This window comes from Gobio gobio (assembly GCF_949357685.1).
Source record: "Gobio gobio genome assembly, chromosome: 25".
In the NCBI taxonomy this organism is placed as follows: Eukaryota; Metazoa; Chordata; class Actinopteri; order Cypriniformes; family Gobionidae; genus Gobio; species Gobio gobio.
In genome coordinates this window covers 26,537,058-26,558,553 of record NC_137121.1, presented here as the reverse complement: position 1 = coordinate 26,558,553, position 21,496 = coordinate 26,537,058, and the positions used below count along the sequence as shown (strand labels likewise).

The 21,496-nt window shown below is 38.6% G+C and overlaps 1 protein-coding gene across 1 annotated transcript in view; it reads left to right on the top strand.

The window, feature by feature from the left end:
• The first annotated feature begins 7,815 nt into the window (after positions 1-7,815).
• ces2b (carboxylesterase 2b) overlaps positions 7,816-21,496 on the top strand; it is a 75,714-nt gene continuing 62,033 nt past the window's right edge. The window contains exons 1-16 of the mRNA XM_079809658.1: positions 7,816-8,004; positions 9,272-9,461; positions 9,577-9,715; positions 9,807-9,940; positions 10,407-10,560; positions 13,867-13,971; positions 14,065-14,163; positions 14,279-14,425; positions 14,529-14,606; positions 14,881-15,028; positions 15,132-15,281; positions 15,691-15,763; positions 18,023-18,183; positions 18,264-18,453; positions 18,538-18,676; positions 18,781-18,914. Coding sequence (XP_079665784.1) covers positions 7,923-8,004; positions 9,272-9,461; positions 9,577-9,715; positions 9,807-9,940; positions 10,407-10,560; positions 13,867-13,971; positions 14,065-14,163; positions 14,279-14,425; positions 14,529-14,606; positions 14,881-15,028; positions 15,132-15,281; positions 15,691-15,763; positions 18,023-18,183; positions 18,264-18,453; positions 18,538-18,676; positions 18,781-18,914 — 2,123 coding nt within the window. The 5' untranslated portion in view covers positions 7,816-7,922. The remainder of the gene's footprint in view (positions 8,005-9,271; positions 9,462-9,576; positions 9,716-9,806; positions 9,941-10,406; positions 10,561-13,866; positions 13,972-14,064; positions 14,164-14,278; positions 14,426-14,528; positions 14,607-14,880; positions 15,029-15,131; positions 15,282-15,690; positions 15,764-18,022; positions 18,184-18,263; positions 18,454-18,537; positions 18,677-18,780; positions 18,915-21,496) is intronic.

The following is a 21,496-nucleotide window of genomic DNA, read 5'->3' as shown; positions in this document are numbered from 1 at the left end:
TCTTGGTGCTGGCTGTTAAATCATATTTTTTTGTCTTTTTTTTCCTCATAAAAAGCTTTGACGTTTTTCTGTTCTTAAAGATAAACAAAACAGTGGCGTGTTCAATTTCAAACAAAAATTAATCATTCAGTCGAGTTGTTAAGATTGTTTTTATGACATGCATTGACCCAGATTATTTTGACCCTTCAAACACACGTAGGTGTGAGCTGTATCGACTATTTGTTGCAATAACCTGTTTAAAAACGAACGCAAACGAACTCGAGAATCGAAGTTCAAAAGAACCGAGCCAGCCAGGAGTCGAACCTGGAATCTTCTGATCCGTAGTCAGACGCGTTATCCATTGCGCCACTGGCCCGACATGCGAATCACTTTTGTACAATGAACTCCGAGCAAATGATTTGATCATGACTCTGTCAGTTTTCGTGTACCTGAAGTGAATCGCGGCGAATGAAGCTAATCATCGCTAAATTTTAAAGCAAAGTTATAGCACATTAGAACTAACATGTTCTGCGTGTAGGTTGAAATACATACACATTTATGTGATCTGTGGGTAGGTCCATGTAAGGTATTTAACAAAATCCTCCACACTCCGTCATTATGAATAGGCACTAGGTTAAAGGGAGTCTCCGATGAATTACAGCCACTCTTTTGACAAAGTTCAATGTGTTGCCAGATTGAAAGAAAACACACCAACAAATTATTCTCAACCTTTTTGACATTTACTCAAATTTGAAGGCCCTGTGACTTTTCGAGTTGTTCATTATTTACTGGATTTAAAAAAAATATGCGTTTACACAATACAATATATATATATATATATATATATATATATATATATATATATATATATATATATATATATATATATATATATATATATATATATATATATATATATATATATATATATATATATATATATATATATTATTCATTAAAAAAATGCCCATGGTGTTGCATTTTATTAATTTACGTTACTTTTCTAGGTCTTGAAATCACACTTTTAAAATACATCCACATATATCCAGGTTTTTGAAGACTTTTAATGCTTGTTTTGTCTTGTTTTTTTAATGTTTTAAAAAAAAGTCTTGCAGCGACATCTCTGCTGTGTCTCAATTCAGAGGTTGCATTCTTTGAAGGCAATACATAGATCAAACTAGAAATAAGTAATTGATTGCACAAAGTGCACCAGCAATTTAGTAATATCCTAGCAGTTGTGGTCTTGACCGGTCTTGAAACAAAATCCAGAGCCCTCTTACACTGTAGTGTCTGAGACAGAGACAAGACCAAGGCCTTCAAAAAATGGGACACAGCCCTCCTCTGCTCTGGTGATGAGGGTGGGACAACCTGACACTCAGGCCCTGTTTACACCTGGTATTAAGATGCGTTTTGGTCGATCGGATCACAAGTAGACGAGGGAGAAAAATTCCTGTTTACACTTGGTGTTTTAATCTCTTTTGTCCGCTTTCAACCACCTCTGTCCTGATTTTTTCAAGGGGAGGGTCTATGGGCGGGTACATTAATGTTTTTTCAGATCTCTCGATCTGATGGACAAAATAAGCTTGTGCAGTTTAAATATGAACACGATCAGAGATGACAGCCGCTACACCAGCCGAACGCGGTGAGTGCGTGTTAGAAATCAGGAAAGGTGCGAGAACATTGTGCTTGGACGTTTTTCATCTTCAAACTAAGTTTAGGGGGGGGGGGGGGGGGTGCATGCTATTTCATGCATTCTGACATATTTACACTGTTAAAGGGTTGGATTCTCATGCTTAACATGGGCAAAATGTGTAATTCTGTGCCAAATTCACTCCTTCAGGATTCGAAAAGTTTCGAAAAGTTGGACCTGTATGACGTCATAAAGGGTAGAATTAGTTGTATGGCCACTTCTCCCGGATGAGCGTGTGTGCACATCAACCAGAGCGAGAGCAAGAGCGCGCCCATCAATGAGCTTCGTTCGGGTTATGGGAGCCGTCGACACCGCTGTTATTTTGTTTTTAGACCACGAAATCAACAATGTCACTTAAGAAGTGTGTTTCTGTTTGTGAGGGAAAGATAACCTTGTTCAGTTTATCAAATAACCCAGTGTTAAGGGAACAGTGGATGCAGTTTTTTTTCTGGAGCAGCAACTAAAAACATTTGTTCCCGGTCACAAGTCGAAACCGCAGGCGGTGAGTGAAACTGCATCAAACGTCTGTGTTTTGTTGGCAATCGGTGCGTAAGTGCATATAATGTGAACAACACAAACGTATAGTGAATCCAAAGTTATCCAGGGATAATGCTATGATGAGTATATACACTCACCTAAAGGATTATTAGGAACAGCATACTAATACTGTGTTTGACCCCCTTTCGCCTTCAGAACTGCCTTAATTCTACGTGGCATTGATTCAACAAGGTGCTGAAAGCATTCTTTAGAAATGTTGGCCCATATTGATAGGATAGCATCTTGCAGTTGATGGAGATTTGTGGCCCATCCAGGGCACGAAGCTCCCGTTCCACCACATCCCAAAGATGCTCTATTGGGTTTAGGGATGCACCGATATGAACATTTTGGCCGATACCGATAAGCGATAATTCTTAATATTTGAAAGCCGATAACCGATATATTGGCCGATAAATCTAAATACAAATTTAAATAAACTCTGAGAGCCTGATTACAAAAACAAAAGGCTCACCATTAAAAGCCATGTCCCAAACACTTCAACATAAATCAAACCTATACACTACAGTAGCCTATTTGAACCAGTGTGAGATTCCTTACCTTTTCAAATTAATTTTACACTCCTATGGCCAATTTTTTTTTTTTTAACACTTTACAATAAGGTTTAATTTTTGTTAGTATTAGTTAACCAACAATGAATGAACAATACTTCAACAGGATTTATTAATTTTAGTTCATGTTAATCTCAACATATTCAGACCCAAAGTTGTGTCTTTTAACATTAGGTATGAACTGTGAATGGACTGTTACAAAACACAAACATTTTATTACTAAAAGAAACAAAGGTTATTGCTCTCTGTTTGTTCATGATAGTTAATGCATTAATAAAATGAGACCTTATTTGTAAAATGTTACCAAAAATTATATTGTCTAAAAAATAAAAATAATATACCTAAATAATGCAAACAAGTAATTGAACAGCATTACCTAGGCTGCATAATAAAGAATCAGAATGCAAGTGCATGAAATAACCTCCGCACAGACGATAAAGAAATGGTTTTAATCAAACCATATTGTTGATGGAAATGATACGAGAAAAATAAAAGTGCTAATTATAAAAAAATAATGCTTCTGTGTTTTTGAAAAAAAAAAATATGTTTAATATTACAGTAATAGTATACATCTGTAATATTAGTCTAGTCTATTAGGAATAATGTTGCTGTTTGAGAGCGCGCTGAAGCTGGAGAGAATGAACGAACAACCATAAACTGAAGCGCTTAGAAGTTTAATTAACAACTAAACGCATCATATATGAGAACAATCAGATATTTATACAAAATAAATATAATATTACAACTTATATTAGCACAAAATCACGCATAGGTGAAGGGTTATAACTCCTGTGGATGCTCTTCCCCTGTTTGAGAGCGTGCTGAAACTTAAGATGATCACCGGTACAGTGAAGCACTGCGGGTTATTGACTTAACCAAACACATCCTATATGACTTTAATCAGATGTTTATACTACAAAAACGCTATTCTCATTATCATTTTATGTAGATTATAGAAGACTTGCGCTGCACATGTTGCACATAACTGTATTTTCCTTTTCGAAGTGATTCCAAACATATTTAGAGCAATTCAAACCCATCATGGTGGACAGCGTGTCCGTCTCAGCTGAAGGAAATAATACATTATCTATCGGCTTGACTATATCGGTCAAATTTTCTTATTGGACCGATAACGATAACATCAAAAATAATCATTTATCGGCCGATAACGATATGTTGCCGATATATCGTGCATCCCTAATTGGGTTGAGATCTGGTGACTGTGGGGGACATTTTAGTACAGTGAACTCATTGTCATGTTCAAGAAACCGATTTGAAATTATTCGAGCTTTGTGACATGGTGCATTATCCTGCTGGAAGTAGCTGTCAGAGGATGGGTACATGGTGGTCATAAAGGGATGGACATGGTCAGAAACAATGCTCAGGTAGGCCGTGGCATTTAAACGATGCCCAATTGGCACTAAGGGGCCTAAAGTGTGCCAAGAAAACATCCCCCACACCATTACACCACCACCACCAGCCTGCACAGTGGTAACAAGGCATGATGGATCCATGTTCTCATTCTGTTTACGCCAAATTCTGACTCTACCATCTGAATGTCTCAACAGAAATCGAGACTCATCAGACCAGGCAACATTTTTCCAGTCTTCAACTGTCCAATTTTGGTGAGCTCGTGCAAATTGTTTCCTCTTTTTCCTATTTCTAGTGGAGATGAGTGGTGCCCGGTGGGGTCTTCTGCTGTTGTAGCCCATCCGCCTCAAGGTTGTGCGTGTTGTGGCTTCACAAATGCTTTGCTGCATACCTCGGTTGTAACGAGTGGTTATTTCAGTCAAAGTTGCTCTTCTATCAGCTTGAATCAGTCGGCCCATTCTCCTCTGACCTCTAGCATCAACAAGACATTTTCACCCACAGGACTGCCGCATACTGGATGTTTTTCCCTTTTCACACCATTCTTTGTAAACCCTAGAAATGGTTGTGCGTGAAAATCCCAGTAACTGAGCAGATTGTGAAATACTCAGACCGGCCCGTCTGGCACCAACAACCATACTACGCTCAAAATTGCTTAAATCACCTTTCTTTCCCATTCTGACATTCAGTTTGGAGTTCAGGAGATTGTCTTGACCAGGACGACACCCCTTAATGCATTGAAGCAACTGCCATGTGATTGGTTGATTAGATAATTGCATTAATGAGAAATTGAACAGGTGTTCCTAATAATCCTTTAGGTGAGTGTATATTGTGTGTGTGTGCTCGTGTCTCTTTAGCTCCGCCCACTGCACTCCTTCACAAGCTCAGCTGTTTTCAGAAAGAAACGGTACAGCGTGTCTGTATTTTATAAATCTGATAAAACTAAAGACTCTTCGGAGATATGAAGGATGCAACACTACTCTATAGGTACTCAAGATTAACATGAGCCTGGCAGAAACTGTGTGTGTTATGTCTCTGCGCTTTGCTATGCGCTTTTCCATAATGTTTACGCATTAGGTCCGTAGGTGGAGGGTAGGCGTCTTTTGTGGCTGTTTGAACACATTCGGCCACAAGAGCACTTACACTACGAAAGCAATCCGGTCAAAATGCTTTTTCGACTACCAACCAATAGCCACAACCATCCAATCAATTCCTGATGGACAAAATCAAGTCCCAGCCTACATTTTTTCTTGTTCCAAAAGAAGATTAATTTGGATATACACTGACCACTGACAGGACCAATCAAACAGATGAGCTACTGCAGCTCATGCATCACAGTTTTTTTGCGTATGGGCCTGCATAGCTGCAGACCAGTCAGGGCGCCCATGCTGACCCCTGTCCACCGCCGAAAGCACCAACAGTGGGCACGTGAGCATCAGAACTGGACCACGGAGCAATGGAAGAAGGTGGCCTGGTCTGATGAATCACGTTTTCTTCTACATCACGTGGATGTGTGTGTGTGCGCGTCGCTTACCTGGGGAACACATAGCACCAGGATGCACTATGGGAGTGTGATGCTTTGGGCAATGTTCTGCTGGGAAACCTTGGGTCCTGCCATCCATGTGGATGTTACTTTGACACGTACCACCTACCTAAGCATTGCTGCAGACCATGTACACCCTTTCATGGAAACGGTATTCCCTGGTGGCTGTGGTCTCTTTCACAGGATTATGAGCTCTGACACAAAGCAAAAATGGTTCAGGAATGTTTTGAGGAGCACAACAACAAGTTTGAGGTGTTGACTTGGCTTCCAAAATCCCCAAATCTCAATCCAATCGAGCATCTGTGGGATGTGCTGAACAAACAAGTCCAATCCATGCAGGGCCGGCCCGTGGCATAGGCGGAATAGGCAAATGCTAGGGGCGCCACTCATCCATAGGGGCGCCAAAATGTATTACTGATACTATTTTATTAATATTAATTTGAAATATTACCAAATAAAGCGCAAAAAAAACGTAACTAAGTCCCCCGCATCTTTCCGGTCCGCCTCATCAATCTCCCCCCGCCGATCTACTTGAAGTGCGTCAGAAATACAACGCGCGATCAGTTTATCGTTAGGGGAATTTGTTGTGTTGCGTCGCCTCTCGCCGCATCTAACGCAGACAGAATTGCTTTCATTTTTTAGGGTTCTTGGCCGCTCGCTCCAGGTGTTGACACGGTGTAAGTTGCCTGATTATTTATGACGGATGGCCGAATTGAAGTGTCTAAAAAAAAGACAGAAGCCCTCTGATGCAGGGAAGATAAGGGATACACTGCTCTTCTTACGTAGTATTTGTGTCTTGTTTCTAGTCTAAATATCTAAAATTCCTAAATCAAGGTTGAAGGTGCATTTACTAGATAAGTTAAATGACAGAAGATAGTTTTCTTGTTTTCTTGAAAATAAAATCAAAATGAAGTAGGCTATGTCATTTTACTCATCTAAATGCACCTTGATTTAAGAGTTTTTAGATATTTGGACTGGAAACAAGAAAAAGATTCTAAATAAGAAGAGCATTTTTTGCAGTGTAAAGACAGAAGTAAAGTGATGTAGGCAAATAAATGAACCGTTTATTTATTTGCATAGTAGTAAAATACGAATGTTTGCTAATTAATTCCAGTTATTTTTACCTTAAACTTTATGCAAGCAGCTGTTCTGGGTTCTCCAGAGGCCACAGCCAGTATGATTTTGTAAAAAATAAATAATATAAAAATATTAAACGCATGTAATATCACTTTTTTAATAGCCTAATGTATTTACTCTGCAGTTGTGCAGTTTTAAGGGGGTGTATAGCAATTATAAAATGTATTTGCCGAAATTAGTAATGATATTTATATACAGGTTTATTTAAAATGGCAACATTTTATGTAAAATTCACATTAAATATCAAAATTTCTCAGTTGAATTCCTGGTGAAAACATGAATGCTCATAGTTTAGTGGAAGATTGCTGCCATCTACTGGAAAACAAACACTTTTGCTAGATCTCAATGAATAGTTTGTGCATGAATGTTAGATGCAATTACTCTTGCTATTTGTGTTTAGGCTGTAATGTGGCATAGGTGTAATATTTGTACAGTTTTACTATCATCAGCCTTTAAAAAATAAAAAACAATAATAATATCATGAACATAATGATGGGGTAGAATGGATTGGACATTATATAAAACAACAACAACAATAAAAATAAAACATCAATGCATTACAAAAATAAAACAGTACGAGTGTTTCCACAACTTAGATTGATAACGTGTAGTGCTAAACCTTGATACAAGGGGCACCAAGTAAAATCTTGCCTAGGGCAGCAAATTGGTCAGGGCCGGCCCTGAATCCATGGAGGCCCCACCTCGCAACTTACTGGATTTAAAGGATCTGCTGCTAACATCTTGGTGCCAGATACCACAGCACACCTTCAGGGGTCTAGTGGAGTCCATGCCTCAACGGGTCAGGGCTGTTTTGGCAGCAAAAGGGGAACCAACACAATATTAGGTCATAATGGTATGCCTGATCGGTGTATACTCTACAAAAGTTTTTGATCAGTAAGATTTTTTTATTAACGAATCTTCTGCTCACCAAGGCTCATTTGATCCAAACAGTTATCTTGTTAAATTAAAAATAGATAAATTTGAAAGAATCTGGCAACCACAGTTCTCATAGCAAAGTTCAAAGTCTTGCCCAGTTGTGTAAATAACAGTGCAGAGCTCATGAACAGAGCTCATTCTGCTGCAGGACTGCGTTCACGGCATGGCGATGAGGGAGTGTGTCGTGTTTTCACTCTGCATGCTGATCGCACTGACTCTTCTAAACACTGTAAAAGCAGAGGATGGTAAGTCGGATTAAAGTGTCATAATGAGAGGGTTTACTTGCACAGCAATATGCTAACTGCTTTCTTGTCAAGATAAGAAAACTGCATTTGCACACGTTTTGAAGCAATCGTGCTTGCATGCGTTTTAACGCCAAAAAGTAATCGTACTTGCATGCGTTGGTTTTAACGTAATTGGACATGCGCATGTTGACTAGACTTGACATTGATGAATGCATGAGTTTACTAAATGGTACTGGGGTAGGCTATTTGGGCGAAAGTTGAAGTAGGTGTGTCGATAGGGTTTTGCTTTAAATGAAACACTATTCACGAGTTCACACTTACATATAATTTATGGAGAGTAATTTAAATGCGTATTTGGCGTGCTGTCCGGGGGGAGGGCTTCGAGCTCGGAATTTGGCCCGAACTCAGAGTACCCCCCGTATGTAAGTGGTTGATAAAATAAAAGTGTGGAGAAGGGGTGGTGGAGGAATGCTGGGAAAACTGTCAATGAATGGAGGTAAGACTGCTGCGTGTATATATACCTCTATTGTTGATTAGCTGAGTGCTCTCCACCTGTGTCAATTATCTGAACGTGCTCCTCCCGAACTTTGTTCATAAAACATTATTTAAAGGCGTGTTATATAGTTTCAGATGGAGTATAGCCTATATAAATTAAACCAATAGCTATAAATAAACAATGACAACATGTAGTAGTGACAATAGTTTGACAATAGTATACAATAATACATGACAATAGTTTCAGATAGCATGTATAGCACATTTCAATTAAAATAAAATAAATGCAAATTATAAAATAATTAGTGTAAAAATGTATAAAATAGTTTCAGACGAAGTATGGCAGGTATAGCATATGTAAAATAAAATAAATAAATCAATATCGAATAATTAGTATAACAATGCATAAATAATAAAGTAGTTTCAGATGAAGTATAGAGCATTTAAAATTAAAATAAAACATGCAAATGGTAAAATAATTAGTGTAAAAATGAAGTGAAGTATGGCTTATATAAATGTAAATAAAAGAAATATAAAATCAATCAAAATGATTAGCATATTATAGTAAAATATTATTTTAATTATGTATTTAACAGTAAATTAAGAATAGTATATATTACTAAATATTCTTTGTGAATTGTCATAAAAAATAAATACGAAATTTTCAGGACAGCCACTGTTACTTTTTTGTATTTCTATGCTAGTTTAACTGAAAATGAATAGCAAATCATACTGTGAAAAACAATTTTTTTTCTTCAAATGAATTACACAGGACCTGTCCTGCAAACCAGATCTGGGGCCCTGAAAGGATCCCACATGAAAGCAAAGGGAAAGGACACAGTCGTCCATTCTTACCTGGGCATTCCGTTTGCCAAGCCACCCGTGGGTTCATTGAGACTCGCTCCACCCCAACCTGCAGAGAAATGGGACGGTGTGAGAGATGCTACAAAACAGCCGCTCATGTGAGAATAAAACAAATCCACTAATCCACCTGTAGATCAATGCTTTTGCTTCAGGTCCTAGATTTTACACTGGACATCAAGTGGTGACACTTGTGTTACTCTGTGTCTGTCCCAGATGTCTGCAGGATAAGCAGCTACTTGAAGATTTGGTAGCCAATTTATCTATGAATATAGAGGTTCCTGATTCAGCAGAGGACTGTCTTTACCTCAACGTCTACACACCTTCTAAACCTGGAGCAAATGACAAGTTGCCTGTAAGTGTGAATGATTTGGTTAAGTTTTGTTGCTTTTTCAGGCATATATGTTTGTATTTTAATATAGTTTTTTTAATTAATGTTACAAAAGGTGATGGTTTGGATCCATGGTGGAGGTTTATCGATGGCCTCTGCGTCCATGTTTGACGGACATGTTTTGGCTGCCTATCAGGATGTAGTTGTGGTCATGATTCAATACAGGCTTGGCCTACTTGGATTTTTCAGGTAAAAACTAAATCCAAAATAGTTTCAGTTAAATCTAAAACATGCTAGCAACAAGCTAAAACAACCTTTAACTACACGATAATGAAAATAACATGCTAAGACATGAGTGTAATTTCCATTAAATTAATGTAAAGCCTTTATTATAGAAAGACGTGCACTTGTATTAATTATGAATGGGAGAAAGTGCAATGTGCAATATGCTGGAATAAGTCTCGCCTTCTAAATAAAAGAGCCAATTGCTGATTGATAGTCATTGTGTCAAAGTTGCTATAGAACCAGTCAGTGTTTCATTCAGCAGGCCATGTGCCTTTGGACTTCAGACTTACATAATCTGTTTGAAATCTGTCATAAAGTCCTACTAGCTCATGATTGTGATGCTTTAGAATCTCTTATTAGTGTAACTGATTCAGTGCAATTGAGGTCTAAGGTCTTTGATGGAGTTGTATGATGATATTCTGCCCTTTAGCACAGGAGACGAACATGCACCAGGAAACTATGGTCTTCTGGACCAGGTGGCTGCACTTCAATGGGTCCAGGAGAACATCCACAGTTTTGGGGGCGACCCTGAATTAGTGACCATCTTTGGAGAGTCTGCTGGAGGAGTCAGTGTGTCTTTACATGTAAGGATTTATATTTAAATATATATGTATATATATAATATATATATATATATATATATATATATAATATATATATATATATATATATATATATATATATATATATATATATATATATATATATATATATATATATATATATATATATATATATATATATATATATATATATATATATATATATATACTTCACTGACAGGTAAAGTGAATAACACTGATTATCTCTTCATCACGGCACCTGTTAGTGGGTGGGATATATTAGGCAACAAGTGAACATTTTGTCCTCAAAGTTGATGTGTTAGAAGCAGGAAAAATGGGAAAGCGTAAGGATTTGAGCGAATTGACAAGGGCCAAATTGTGATGGCTAGACGACTGGGTCAGAGCATCTCCAAAACTGCAGCTCTCGTGGGGTGTTCCTGGTCTGCAGTGGTCAGTCTCTATCAAAAGTGGTCCAAGGAAGGAACAGCAGTGAACCGGCGACAGGGTCATGGGCGGCCAAGGCTCATGTGATGATAATTAAGCGTTTACACGTATGTTCGGCTCTCTGATGCCCCTTTTCCAACAAGGCAGTTTGAGTGCTGGTTCAGAGCCAGAGCCTAGTTTCAAATTAGTTTTTTGTCTTTCGACACCCAAAGTAACAGCTCTGAACCAAGAAAAGTGGTTTGTAAGTAGCACCAAAACATTCCTGGTCTAGAAGTAAGAACCACTTGGGTGAGGGACTGGGGGCGGGGTTACCGTGACCAACAAGACAAACAGAAACTTGTGGCCGCGTTTTTTTAAATAGCAGGTAATCAAGCTAATAGCTGCTCGATTGTAATCTCCGTCTATACAAATTACGGCAAGCTGCACGAACACGTTGGATTCGCTGTGTTTGGATCCCGATGTAGGTTCGCAAAGCCATGCGCATCAATAGTAACGCAACGTCCGCCATTGTTGATGGAAAGCTTGTTCGAGATGCATCGGCTTCTCGCAGACCGATCGGCGTATGACATCAAAGTACTGCGAGAGCGTTTGGAGAATGTACGACTGAATTGCTTTCATGGTACTTTGATGTCATACACCAATCGGTCTGCGGGAAGCCAATGCATCTCGAACAAGCCTGGTGTGTTTATGTTTGGGGCTGCCACGCTAGCGTTGCTGGGAAAGATGAGACGTATACAGTGATGTTAGACCTGGCTCTGTGGTGGCTCTCTAGCCCGTGGAAAGGCAAACCTTTCTTAGAAGGCTCGTCATTTGAACCAACTCCGAACCGACAATAGCACTAGCTCTGAACTAGCACCCGGTTCATGCTGGTGGAAAAGGGGTATGAATGATTTCATTCTGAAGTGTTGTGAGAAGCTCCACCCTTGCTTGACTCTCTCTTGAGGGATGAGAGTCGAGAGTCTGGACCTCGTGGTTCGGGTCCCACAACTACCAGGGCGGCAGGGTGGTATTGATCATGACGTCTGATGGGAGTTTTTCCCTTTTTTGGTGTCTCTTGCTAGGTTTGTTGCTCTCATGTAGGTTCAGGAAGGGTGCATCTGACCTGGCTGAGAGCATTTTAATGTGGCGTGTCTAGTTATGAGGAATTAGATGTGGAGAGAGAGTAGGTGGTATTAATAAAAGCCTTTTATTCCTCCTAGATCTCCCCATTTAATTGTTGATATACTATTCATGTGAGGAGGGGCTGTGCATTGGTCATCCAGTGGTTGCTATAATTGCCACCGAGAGGCATCTGTGACAAGGTAAATTAGAAAAATGTTCTCATTGATGTTGCTCTCACACTCTGGCGTCTACGTACTGCCGGTGAGGCGGAAGTAGAGAAGTTACAAATGCGAGGTCTCAGTTAGCAGCTTTTGGGGGGATTAAAGGAGTAGTATTTGGCAGAGAGGAATGAAACATTATCCCTCTCTCCCTAGGCTCCCCTTATTCAGTTTACCCTGATGTTGGGGTCTGCCTTCATGGACCTGCAGGTGTTTTTTCTATGGAGGAATTAAAGAGGTCTATCTCCCTCTCCAGATTAGAGTGGATGCAGTTTGTCTCCCCGCTTCTCTTGGAGAACCCTGCTTAATGCTTACATCCTACTTTTGTAGGAGCTTAAGCACAGAGTATGGACTAATGGTAAGAGTGTAAGTTGCGATGATAAGATGATTCCGCTATATTATCTGCTCCTGAGCAATACTGTTCATCATTTTCCTCTGGGGCTTAGGTCCAGAGGATGGACTGATGTTAAATGAAAGTGAGAAGTTGCGGTGAGATGAGGTGATCTGCTTATCTGGTTCTGAGCAATGCTGTTGTTCAGCATGCTCCTCTGTATGGTCTGCTGAGGCCTGCTGAAGGTGTTGGTCGTAGAGCTTGACAGCTGAGATTGAGTATAGAAAATTCCACTTTCCCACTTGTCATCCACCCCAAATTGTCATATTGGGTTTGAAGCAGGATTATGTTCCTTGTGAATGGGTTGATCCCCGTCCCCAGGCTACTCAAAGATTAGAGTGGGGCTTTGACAGAACGGAATTGTTGTATCATGGTTTGCAAACCCCCAAATTCTCTATTGCGCCTCCAGCCCATTATTCTTGGAAGCTGAGGAATTCTTCCTTTGTGTGCTTCCTTCGGTATGCTGCTCCCTTAGGCTTGTGTTCAGGCCTGGTAGGGTTATATGTAGAGTTGCTGTGAGCGACTCCGTGCTATGGACTTAGCTGAGGTTATGTCTATAGTCTTCCCTGTTAACTCTGCTCTTAGGGGCTCTGGACTGTCCTGAAGCTGTGGTTTGGACTGGTTTAATACAAGAGTCCACGTTTCAGAAACGGCTGAGCAACAAGGCCCCCCCCCCCTAGTGTCAATGACACTGAGCTTATAGGTAGCAGGGCTGTGGTGTCACAGGATGCATTTTATTTGGCTGCTGATGCATTTAGGTTTCTCAGGGTCGAGTCCCATTGAGTCTCATCAATGTTTTGCTTGGTGACCTTCACAGCGCATAGGCAGGCATTGGTCAGCATGGCGTAGTGCAGTGGTCACCAACCTGGCACTTCATTCACGAAAGAGGCGGGTGGAGTTATGAGGTTTGACTGACAGTTTGAGGAGACAGTGGGGTTACAAGGTTTAGTCACAAGCTCTTTTTAATACTTTGCATTGGTTAAATATTTACAAAACCCATAAGGCTGAAATTCCAATAAGTTTTTTTTAACATTTTATAACAGGGCACAAAAAATATCAAACAGTTTTAATTCTGAAATTTAAAAAAGTATTCAAGTATTTTTCATTTGAAATGCCATTCAAATACAAATGCAATCATGCCATTGAACCAAATCATTTCTAAAAATATCATAGGTTCTTTCTCCATTATCTGCAAACCTCTTCCATCATGCTATCGCAGAGAGCGGTACGGCAGCAATGGATGCTCTCATGAGTCCTAACCCTCTGCCAGTAGCTCAGGTCAGCTACACCTGTTCAAATTCTAAACATATTCATTTAAGACTTTCGGTAGTGAAAAAATGAAAGAAATTGAATGTAAATATCACTCTCTAGGCTGTAGGAAATGTATCTGGCTGTGATATTTCCAGCACAAAGAAGATTGTTGACTGTGTGATGCAGCTGACAGAAGAAGACATCTTGACAATTGCTAAGGTCTGTTTGTCCAAATACTGGATTTTCTCATTGAATCTTTGTGAAAACTCACAAATACAAGCAGTCATTCTGTTTACTAAATTATGTCTTTGCAAATGTTTGTCTTTTGAAACAGGAGCATCCAATGCTTCGTTTTGGAGTGTCAGTGGATGGCCAGTTCCTTCCAAAACCTGCAGCAGAGCTTCTTCAATCCCACCAGTTTAAAAAAGTGCCTCTGATCAACGGAATCACTAATGATGAGTGTGGATTTATGCTGCCTAATGTAAAGATGGACTTCTTCATTTTTAAATCATTTTTTCTCCAAAAATTAGAACTTCATTCAGAATTGTACAGTATAATCATATTTAGCAACTGTTTTTCCATAGTCCTTTTCACCTCCAGGATGGACAGATGGAATGGACTTAGAGCAGATTGTGCCATTTTTGACCATGTTTAATCAAGCTGTAAGAGAAATGTATCTTCAGTTTTACATTTATATTTGTATAACACACATACAAAATACATTACAAATCACACATATATATATATATATATATATATATATATATATATATATATATATATATATATATATATATATATATATATATATATATATATATATATATATATATATATATATATATATATATATATATATATGATTTGTAATTTAAAATACTTTTTTATTATTACAAATTTTGTATAATATTTCTGGTCTATTTTTGTCCCCTTTAGCTTCAAGATCAGTCCATTCTTGAGCTTGTTTTAAATGAGTATCTGGGCACATCGCCTGACAGAATCAAAATCCGAGATGGTTTTCGAGAGATGTTTGGAGACTTTATGTTCAACATCCCAGCTCGCAAAGTAGCAAATTACCACAGAGGTGAGAGTTTGTTCAGTGTGCTGTAGAAATATGACTCTGTGTATCACTGAAACGGCATTCTACGAGTTTAACAAAGATAATTATTGATTTCGTCTATTTCTAGATGCTGGTGCACCAGTATACATGTATGAATTCCAGCATTCTCCCAGTATACTTCAAAAACAAAGACCCAGTTTTGTTGGAAGTGACCATGCAGATGAAATTGCATTTGTTTTTGGTTCTTGCTTTGCAGATGGACATGTAAAGCTGGAAGGTACAACCTGAATAATATTAGGAAATGTAACAAATGGAGTTTTAGTACGGTCAAATTTGCAAAATTTCACAAAATTCCACAGAAAAATTGTCCATTATATATTGTCAGCAGAAGCAATGTATGAATCACAGATCACAGAGAAGTCACTTTCAGACCAAGCAACTTTCTGTTGGTCAACACTGTGAATTTGCACATTGTGAAATCTGTAAAAATATCCAATTATGTGTGACTTCCATTCCAATTACGAAATGACTGGATTTCAACTGTGAAAATTTGCAGAAAAATGTTAAATGTGACCACACCTTAAAAACTCAAAAGTTTTCAAAGTAAGAATTGTATAGGTAGTGACAATCAATACAGTCTCTCTTAATTTTTCCTATTTGACGTTTTTCTTGCTGTTTTAATTCAGGTGTACTCTCAGAAGAAGAAAATGAGCTTTGTAGAACTGCCATGGCTTACTGGGGGAACTTTGCTCGCACTGGGTAAGTGAGACAAATCGCACGTCCTGATTTTGTAGAGTTAGACGCGTTCCTGGTTCAACATATGTGACCCTGGACCACAAAACCACTCATAAGGTTAAATCTTTTAAAATTGAGATTTATACATAAATTACCTTTCCATTGATGTATGGTTTGTTAGGATAGGACAATATTTAGTCTAGATACAACTATTTGAAAATCTGGAATCTGAGGGTGCGCCTTTAAAGTTGTCCAAATGAAGTCCTTAGCAAGGCATGTTACTAAAATTAGGCTCATTTTCTAAATCCCCTTGAGTTAAACAGTTGAGTTTTACCGTTTTCGAATCCATTCAGACGATCTCCGGGTCTGGCGGTAGCACTTTTAGCATAGCTTAGCATAGATCATTGAAACAGATTAGACCGTTAGCATCTCGCTCAAATTACCACAGAGTTTAGATATTTTTCCTATTTAAAACTTGACTCTTCTGTAGTTACATCATGTACTAAGACCGACGGAAAATGAAAAATTGCGATTTTCTAGGCCGATATGTCTAGGAACTATACTCTCATTCCTGCTTAATAATCAAGGAACTAGGGTACCATGGGTGCAGCGGTGCAATGATATTACGCAGCTCCTGAAAATAGTCCCCAGCAAGCTTGTGCAAGGAGGTTGTCACATTGGTTATGTTGATAGAAGTTAGCCTATTTTTTATCTGTGTAGAGGGGAAAGGAAGGGAAGGAGGCCTTCACACATGGAGTCTAGTTGACACTGTCTCTGCTGACACTTCAGGTCTGCATTGGTTGCGTCTAGGTGCAGGTCCACCATCTGATTTGGATCTGGCAGACTACAGTAAACCTCGGGACAAACAGAGAGACTAACATTAGCGTAGATACCATTATTTTTATGATGTAACGAGTACATCAGGTGTTATGGAAAGTGTCCTCGGGTTCCGGCTGACCTAGTTAATGCAGCCTAAAACAATAATTTAACTGATTTGAAAAATATAAATGTTCTATGTGTATGCCACAGTAAAGAGATGTGTTTTTAGTCTAGATTTAAACTGACAGAGTGTGTCTGCTTTCCGAACAATGTTAGGAAAACTGTTCCAGAGTTTAGGTGCTAAATAGGAAAAGGATCTACCGCCTGCAGTTGATTTTGATATTCTAGGTATTATCAACTGGCCAGAGTTTTGAGATCGCAATAGATGTGATGGAGTATAATGCGTTAAGAGCTTGTTCGGGTACTGGGGAGCTAAGCCATTTAGTGCTTTGCAATTAATAAGCAAGATATTAAAATGTATGCAATGTTTAATTAGGAGCCAGTGCAGTGTTGACAGAACTGGGCTAATATGGTCACACTTCCTGGTTCTAGTAAGAACTCGAGCTGCTGCGTTTTGGACCAGCTGGAGTTTATTTATTAAGCGAGCAGGGCAACCACCCAGTAGAGCATTACAATAATCTAGCCTTGAGGTCATGAACGCATTAACTAACTGTTCAGCATACTGCATTGAAAGCATGTGCCGTAATTTAGATATATTTTTAAGATGGAAGAATGCAGTTTTACAGATGCTAGAAACGTGGCTTTAAAATAAAACACTGTTATCAAAGAGGACACCCAGGTTCCTCACTGACAACGAGGACTTGACAGAGCAGCCATCAAGTGTTAGACAGTATTCTAGGTTACTACATACAGAGTTTTTTTTGTCCAATAAATAAAAAAAACATTTTTTTTCAGAATGAAGTTGTAGGAAATTACTAGTCATCCAATTTCTTATATCAGCTATGCATTCCGTTAATCTTGTGAATTGGTAAGTTTTGTCAGGGCGCGAAGAAATATAGAAATGAGTATCGTCAGCATAAAAATGAAAACTAATGCCATGCTTCCTAATGATATCTCCCAAGATATCAGAGAAATGAAACCAAACCAACCTTGTAATCACTGTTTACTTTGCTTACATGATGGAACATCATACATCTCGCAAGCTGTTTTGGCAAAAACGACATGTAACCAAATTCAAGGTTATTTTGGCTAGAAGTGGTTTACTCATAGCCGGACTATAGTTAACTGAGGCCGAGAAATGGCGGCTATTGCTTGCTGGGAAATCATACATCAGTTTGAAGGTCACATATTTAACTTTTTACTTAATGGTTACAATAAATGACAGGGTCAAAAAATTCAAACTTTTGTTGAAAATGGAATAATAACTATATTAAACAAATATGTATAAAAAGAATGCATTTCTAAGAGTTTGGCACATGCATTTAAAAAACTTTTTTTTTTCAGGTCTCCGAATGGTCCGGGCCTCACATTGTGGCCTGAATTTGGAGCTGAAGCTGAGTATCTCAGCATTGGACTGGAACAGAAACCTGGAAAGGACCTGAAGGGAAAACACTTTACTTTCATGACTCAAACCCTCCCACGATTAATAAATGAGCGAAAGGAAGGCAAGTTATCAGAGTCAGTATTGTTTAAAAAAAGGCTCACTGCATAAAATTAAGAATTGTTACACATTTGTTTTTGACAGGACCTGTAGTACATACAAAATTAGGATCTCTAAGAGGTTCCTTCCTGACTGTGAAGGGCAAGGAAACTGTCGTCAGTAGCTATCTAGGTGTACCGTTTGCAAAGCCGCCTGTGGGGCCCCTGAGACTGGCTCGGCCCCAACCTGCAGAACCATGGCAAGGAGTGAGAGATGCAACCAAACAGCCACCGATGTGAGAATAAAGCAAAACTATTGAAATATAACTGTAAGGCATTTTCATTTGGAAACCATGACACTTTGCATTCTTTTATCCCAGATGTTTACAGGCGAAGGAGGTGCTGGTGGACATGTTAGCTAATGCGTCTATGAGTTTGGAGATCCCCGAAGTATCAGAGGACTGTCTTTACCTCAACATTTACACTCCTTCTAAACCTGGAGACAACACCAAGTTACCTGTTAGTGTTTGGTCTAAATTTCATTGACTTTTGCTCTATTTTTATGCATAAATATGTACATTGGTTAATGTTTTTTTTCTTTTTTAATACATGATGTGCAATAGGTCATGGTTTGGATTCATGGCGGAGGTTTTAGTTTGGCCTCTGCTTCTGTTTTTGATGGACATGCTTTGGCTGCTTATCAAGATGTAGTCGTAGTCTTGATCCAGTACAGACTTGGCCTACTTGGATTTTTCAGGTAAAAACATCTACAGCTTCTAAACATTCTAAGTTATTTAACAATATTGACTTTCGTTTGTTTCTTATGAGCACTTTTGTCCCTGTGGACTTTTAGAAAATAACATTATACACTCTACACTGTAAAAAACAAGAAAAACAAACAAAAAAACAAAGATTATCTTACAAGAAAATCATTTCGGTCTTTCCACTTTAAAAAAAGTTTAATTCCGTGAGTTACTTGCTTTTCTCGAACTTCTTTGTAATTGTGAAATTTACTCCCAGGGTACTTTAGTTTCCAACAGTGTATATGCATGCATTACAGCAGATTTTTTTTCCTGAAAGTGTTGTCTATCACATCTCAAATAATGATTTGTGTTTAATAGCATTCTGGTTTTTTGTTGTTGTAACGCTTCTTGTATTTTCACGCTTTTGGCATAATTTGACTAAATTACAACTTGATTGGAAATGACACACAATTAATATATTTTGTAGTGATATTATCTTGATTTTTTTTAGGGGCCAAGCACCAAAGGGGCATAGGCACCTATTTTATTCATTGCTGTTCTTATTATTATTCTTCTAATTCTTCTTCTTCTGCTTTTGAGTCTATGGCAGGCAGCCCATAGAACCACTTACGTGAAAGTTATGAAATTTGGCACACAGATAGAGGACAATCTGAACTGTCACCATAGCAAATTTGGAGTCTCTTACTCAATCCCTCTAGCGCCACCAACTGTCCAAATTTGCCCTCACGTTTATGCTGAAAAAAAATCTATTTCCCTATGATTCCTTGGCTCAAGACGATGTGCCCTATGACGTAATTTAGAATTTTTTTAAAAACTTACTTTTTTACGATTTTAAACTATTTTAAATGTAATGTAAATTGATGTAATCAATGTAAATTGAACCACATCATCTTCAGGCCATGCAGTCAAAAAGTTATGGAATTTAAGTCGATTCATCAAATTGTTCTCAAATAACTCGCGGACGAATTCTATGAAGTGCCCGCCAAAAGGAATGTGAGGCTATATCTCTGCAACGCTTTAGCGTATTCTCACCAAACTTGATTTGTGTTATGACAACCATGACCTGAGACAACCTGCACAGTTGTCACAGTGCCACCTAGTGGTCAGGAGATATGTAAAATGGCTATTTTTGCTTGAACTTCTGAACACTTTGGCCAAAATTCACGGAACAAATCCCAGCATGCTGAGATGAACAATAACCAATTTTTCCATATCGGCCATTTTGGCCATCAGCCATTTTAGATTTTGTCGTAAAATGCTATATTTTAGGAACGCATTGGTGTATCTTTACGAAACTTAGTATGTGTCTTCGGCACCATGCCCTGAAGGGATTCAAAAAGTTTTGGGCCAGCGCTACATTGTGATCAAAAGTTATAACTAAATTTCCAAACAAATTCCCCCCAAAATTTTATTAAATTCTTAAAAGATTCCTTGGGTCATGCAGAGAACAAAGACATCAATTTTGCCATTGTCGGCTTAACTTCCTGCCCGCCATTTTGATTTTCTTTAAAAAAAAAAAACTAGTTTTCACCAAAATCGTATCATCTTCAGACTGTGCCAACAAAAAGTTATGTATTTCGTATCGATAGACGAAACCTTTTTCGTATAGCGCCATGTGAGGGACCGACAGTCAAGGTAAGGAAGGCAATGAAAAATAGTTTCCCAAAAAATTATTTAATATAAACTCAGGCTTCTACACAAAAGATTCAACAAAGGAAACTAAAGTCCAAATAAACAAATCAAATGTTTAGGCCTATAACTAAGGTCAACAGAACAAAACAAAACTCAGATAACTCAAGACATGTGAGAACCAACCTGAACTGACCTCCTAATGACACATCAGGGACACATTTATACAAATGGACTAGTCCACATTAACACACAAGGGGGAAGACAAAAACACAAACTTCAAAATACAATCAGAAATCAATAATAACCAGGCCAGTTCACTAATTAGAACAACAATACATACATATCTTAAGTCAACAAAGAAACAAAGTAAGCAGACAAGAAATTAGCATCAAAAACCCAGATCCAAACATTATATTCCCCCCCACAGTCAATCTGCTGATTGGTAGCAGCAGGCGGAACCAAAAACAGCAGTCCGTGCAGCCTGCCGGCCCTTTACACGCGCGCACTGCAAATTGGAAGTCGCTGATCATCAGTCAACCGTTCCGACCATCCACAGCACCCCAACGGTAACTTAAACTCAAAAAAATCTATATTAATAGTGTACCATACAACATAAACTAGAATGTGTGCACTCAAACCAGCTAATGATGTACTGCCACTCAAAATAAATATGTAAATGAGGAATAAAGTGTCTGAGTCTTATTACCAAATAAATGTGCTATGAATACAGAAATTACGTGGGGGAAACTAAATACTAAGATATTCAAAGTGTGTGTGTGTGACATTACCGCTCACTGATGTGTGGCTGCATTGTGGGCCATCACATACTCCCTCCCTTCACAAATGTCACTGGCACAACGGGAAAGGTAATCCGCCGTCAGATTTTCTTTGCCAGGGACATGTTGAATGGAGAAGCGGTAAGGCTGCATGGCCAGGTACCAAC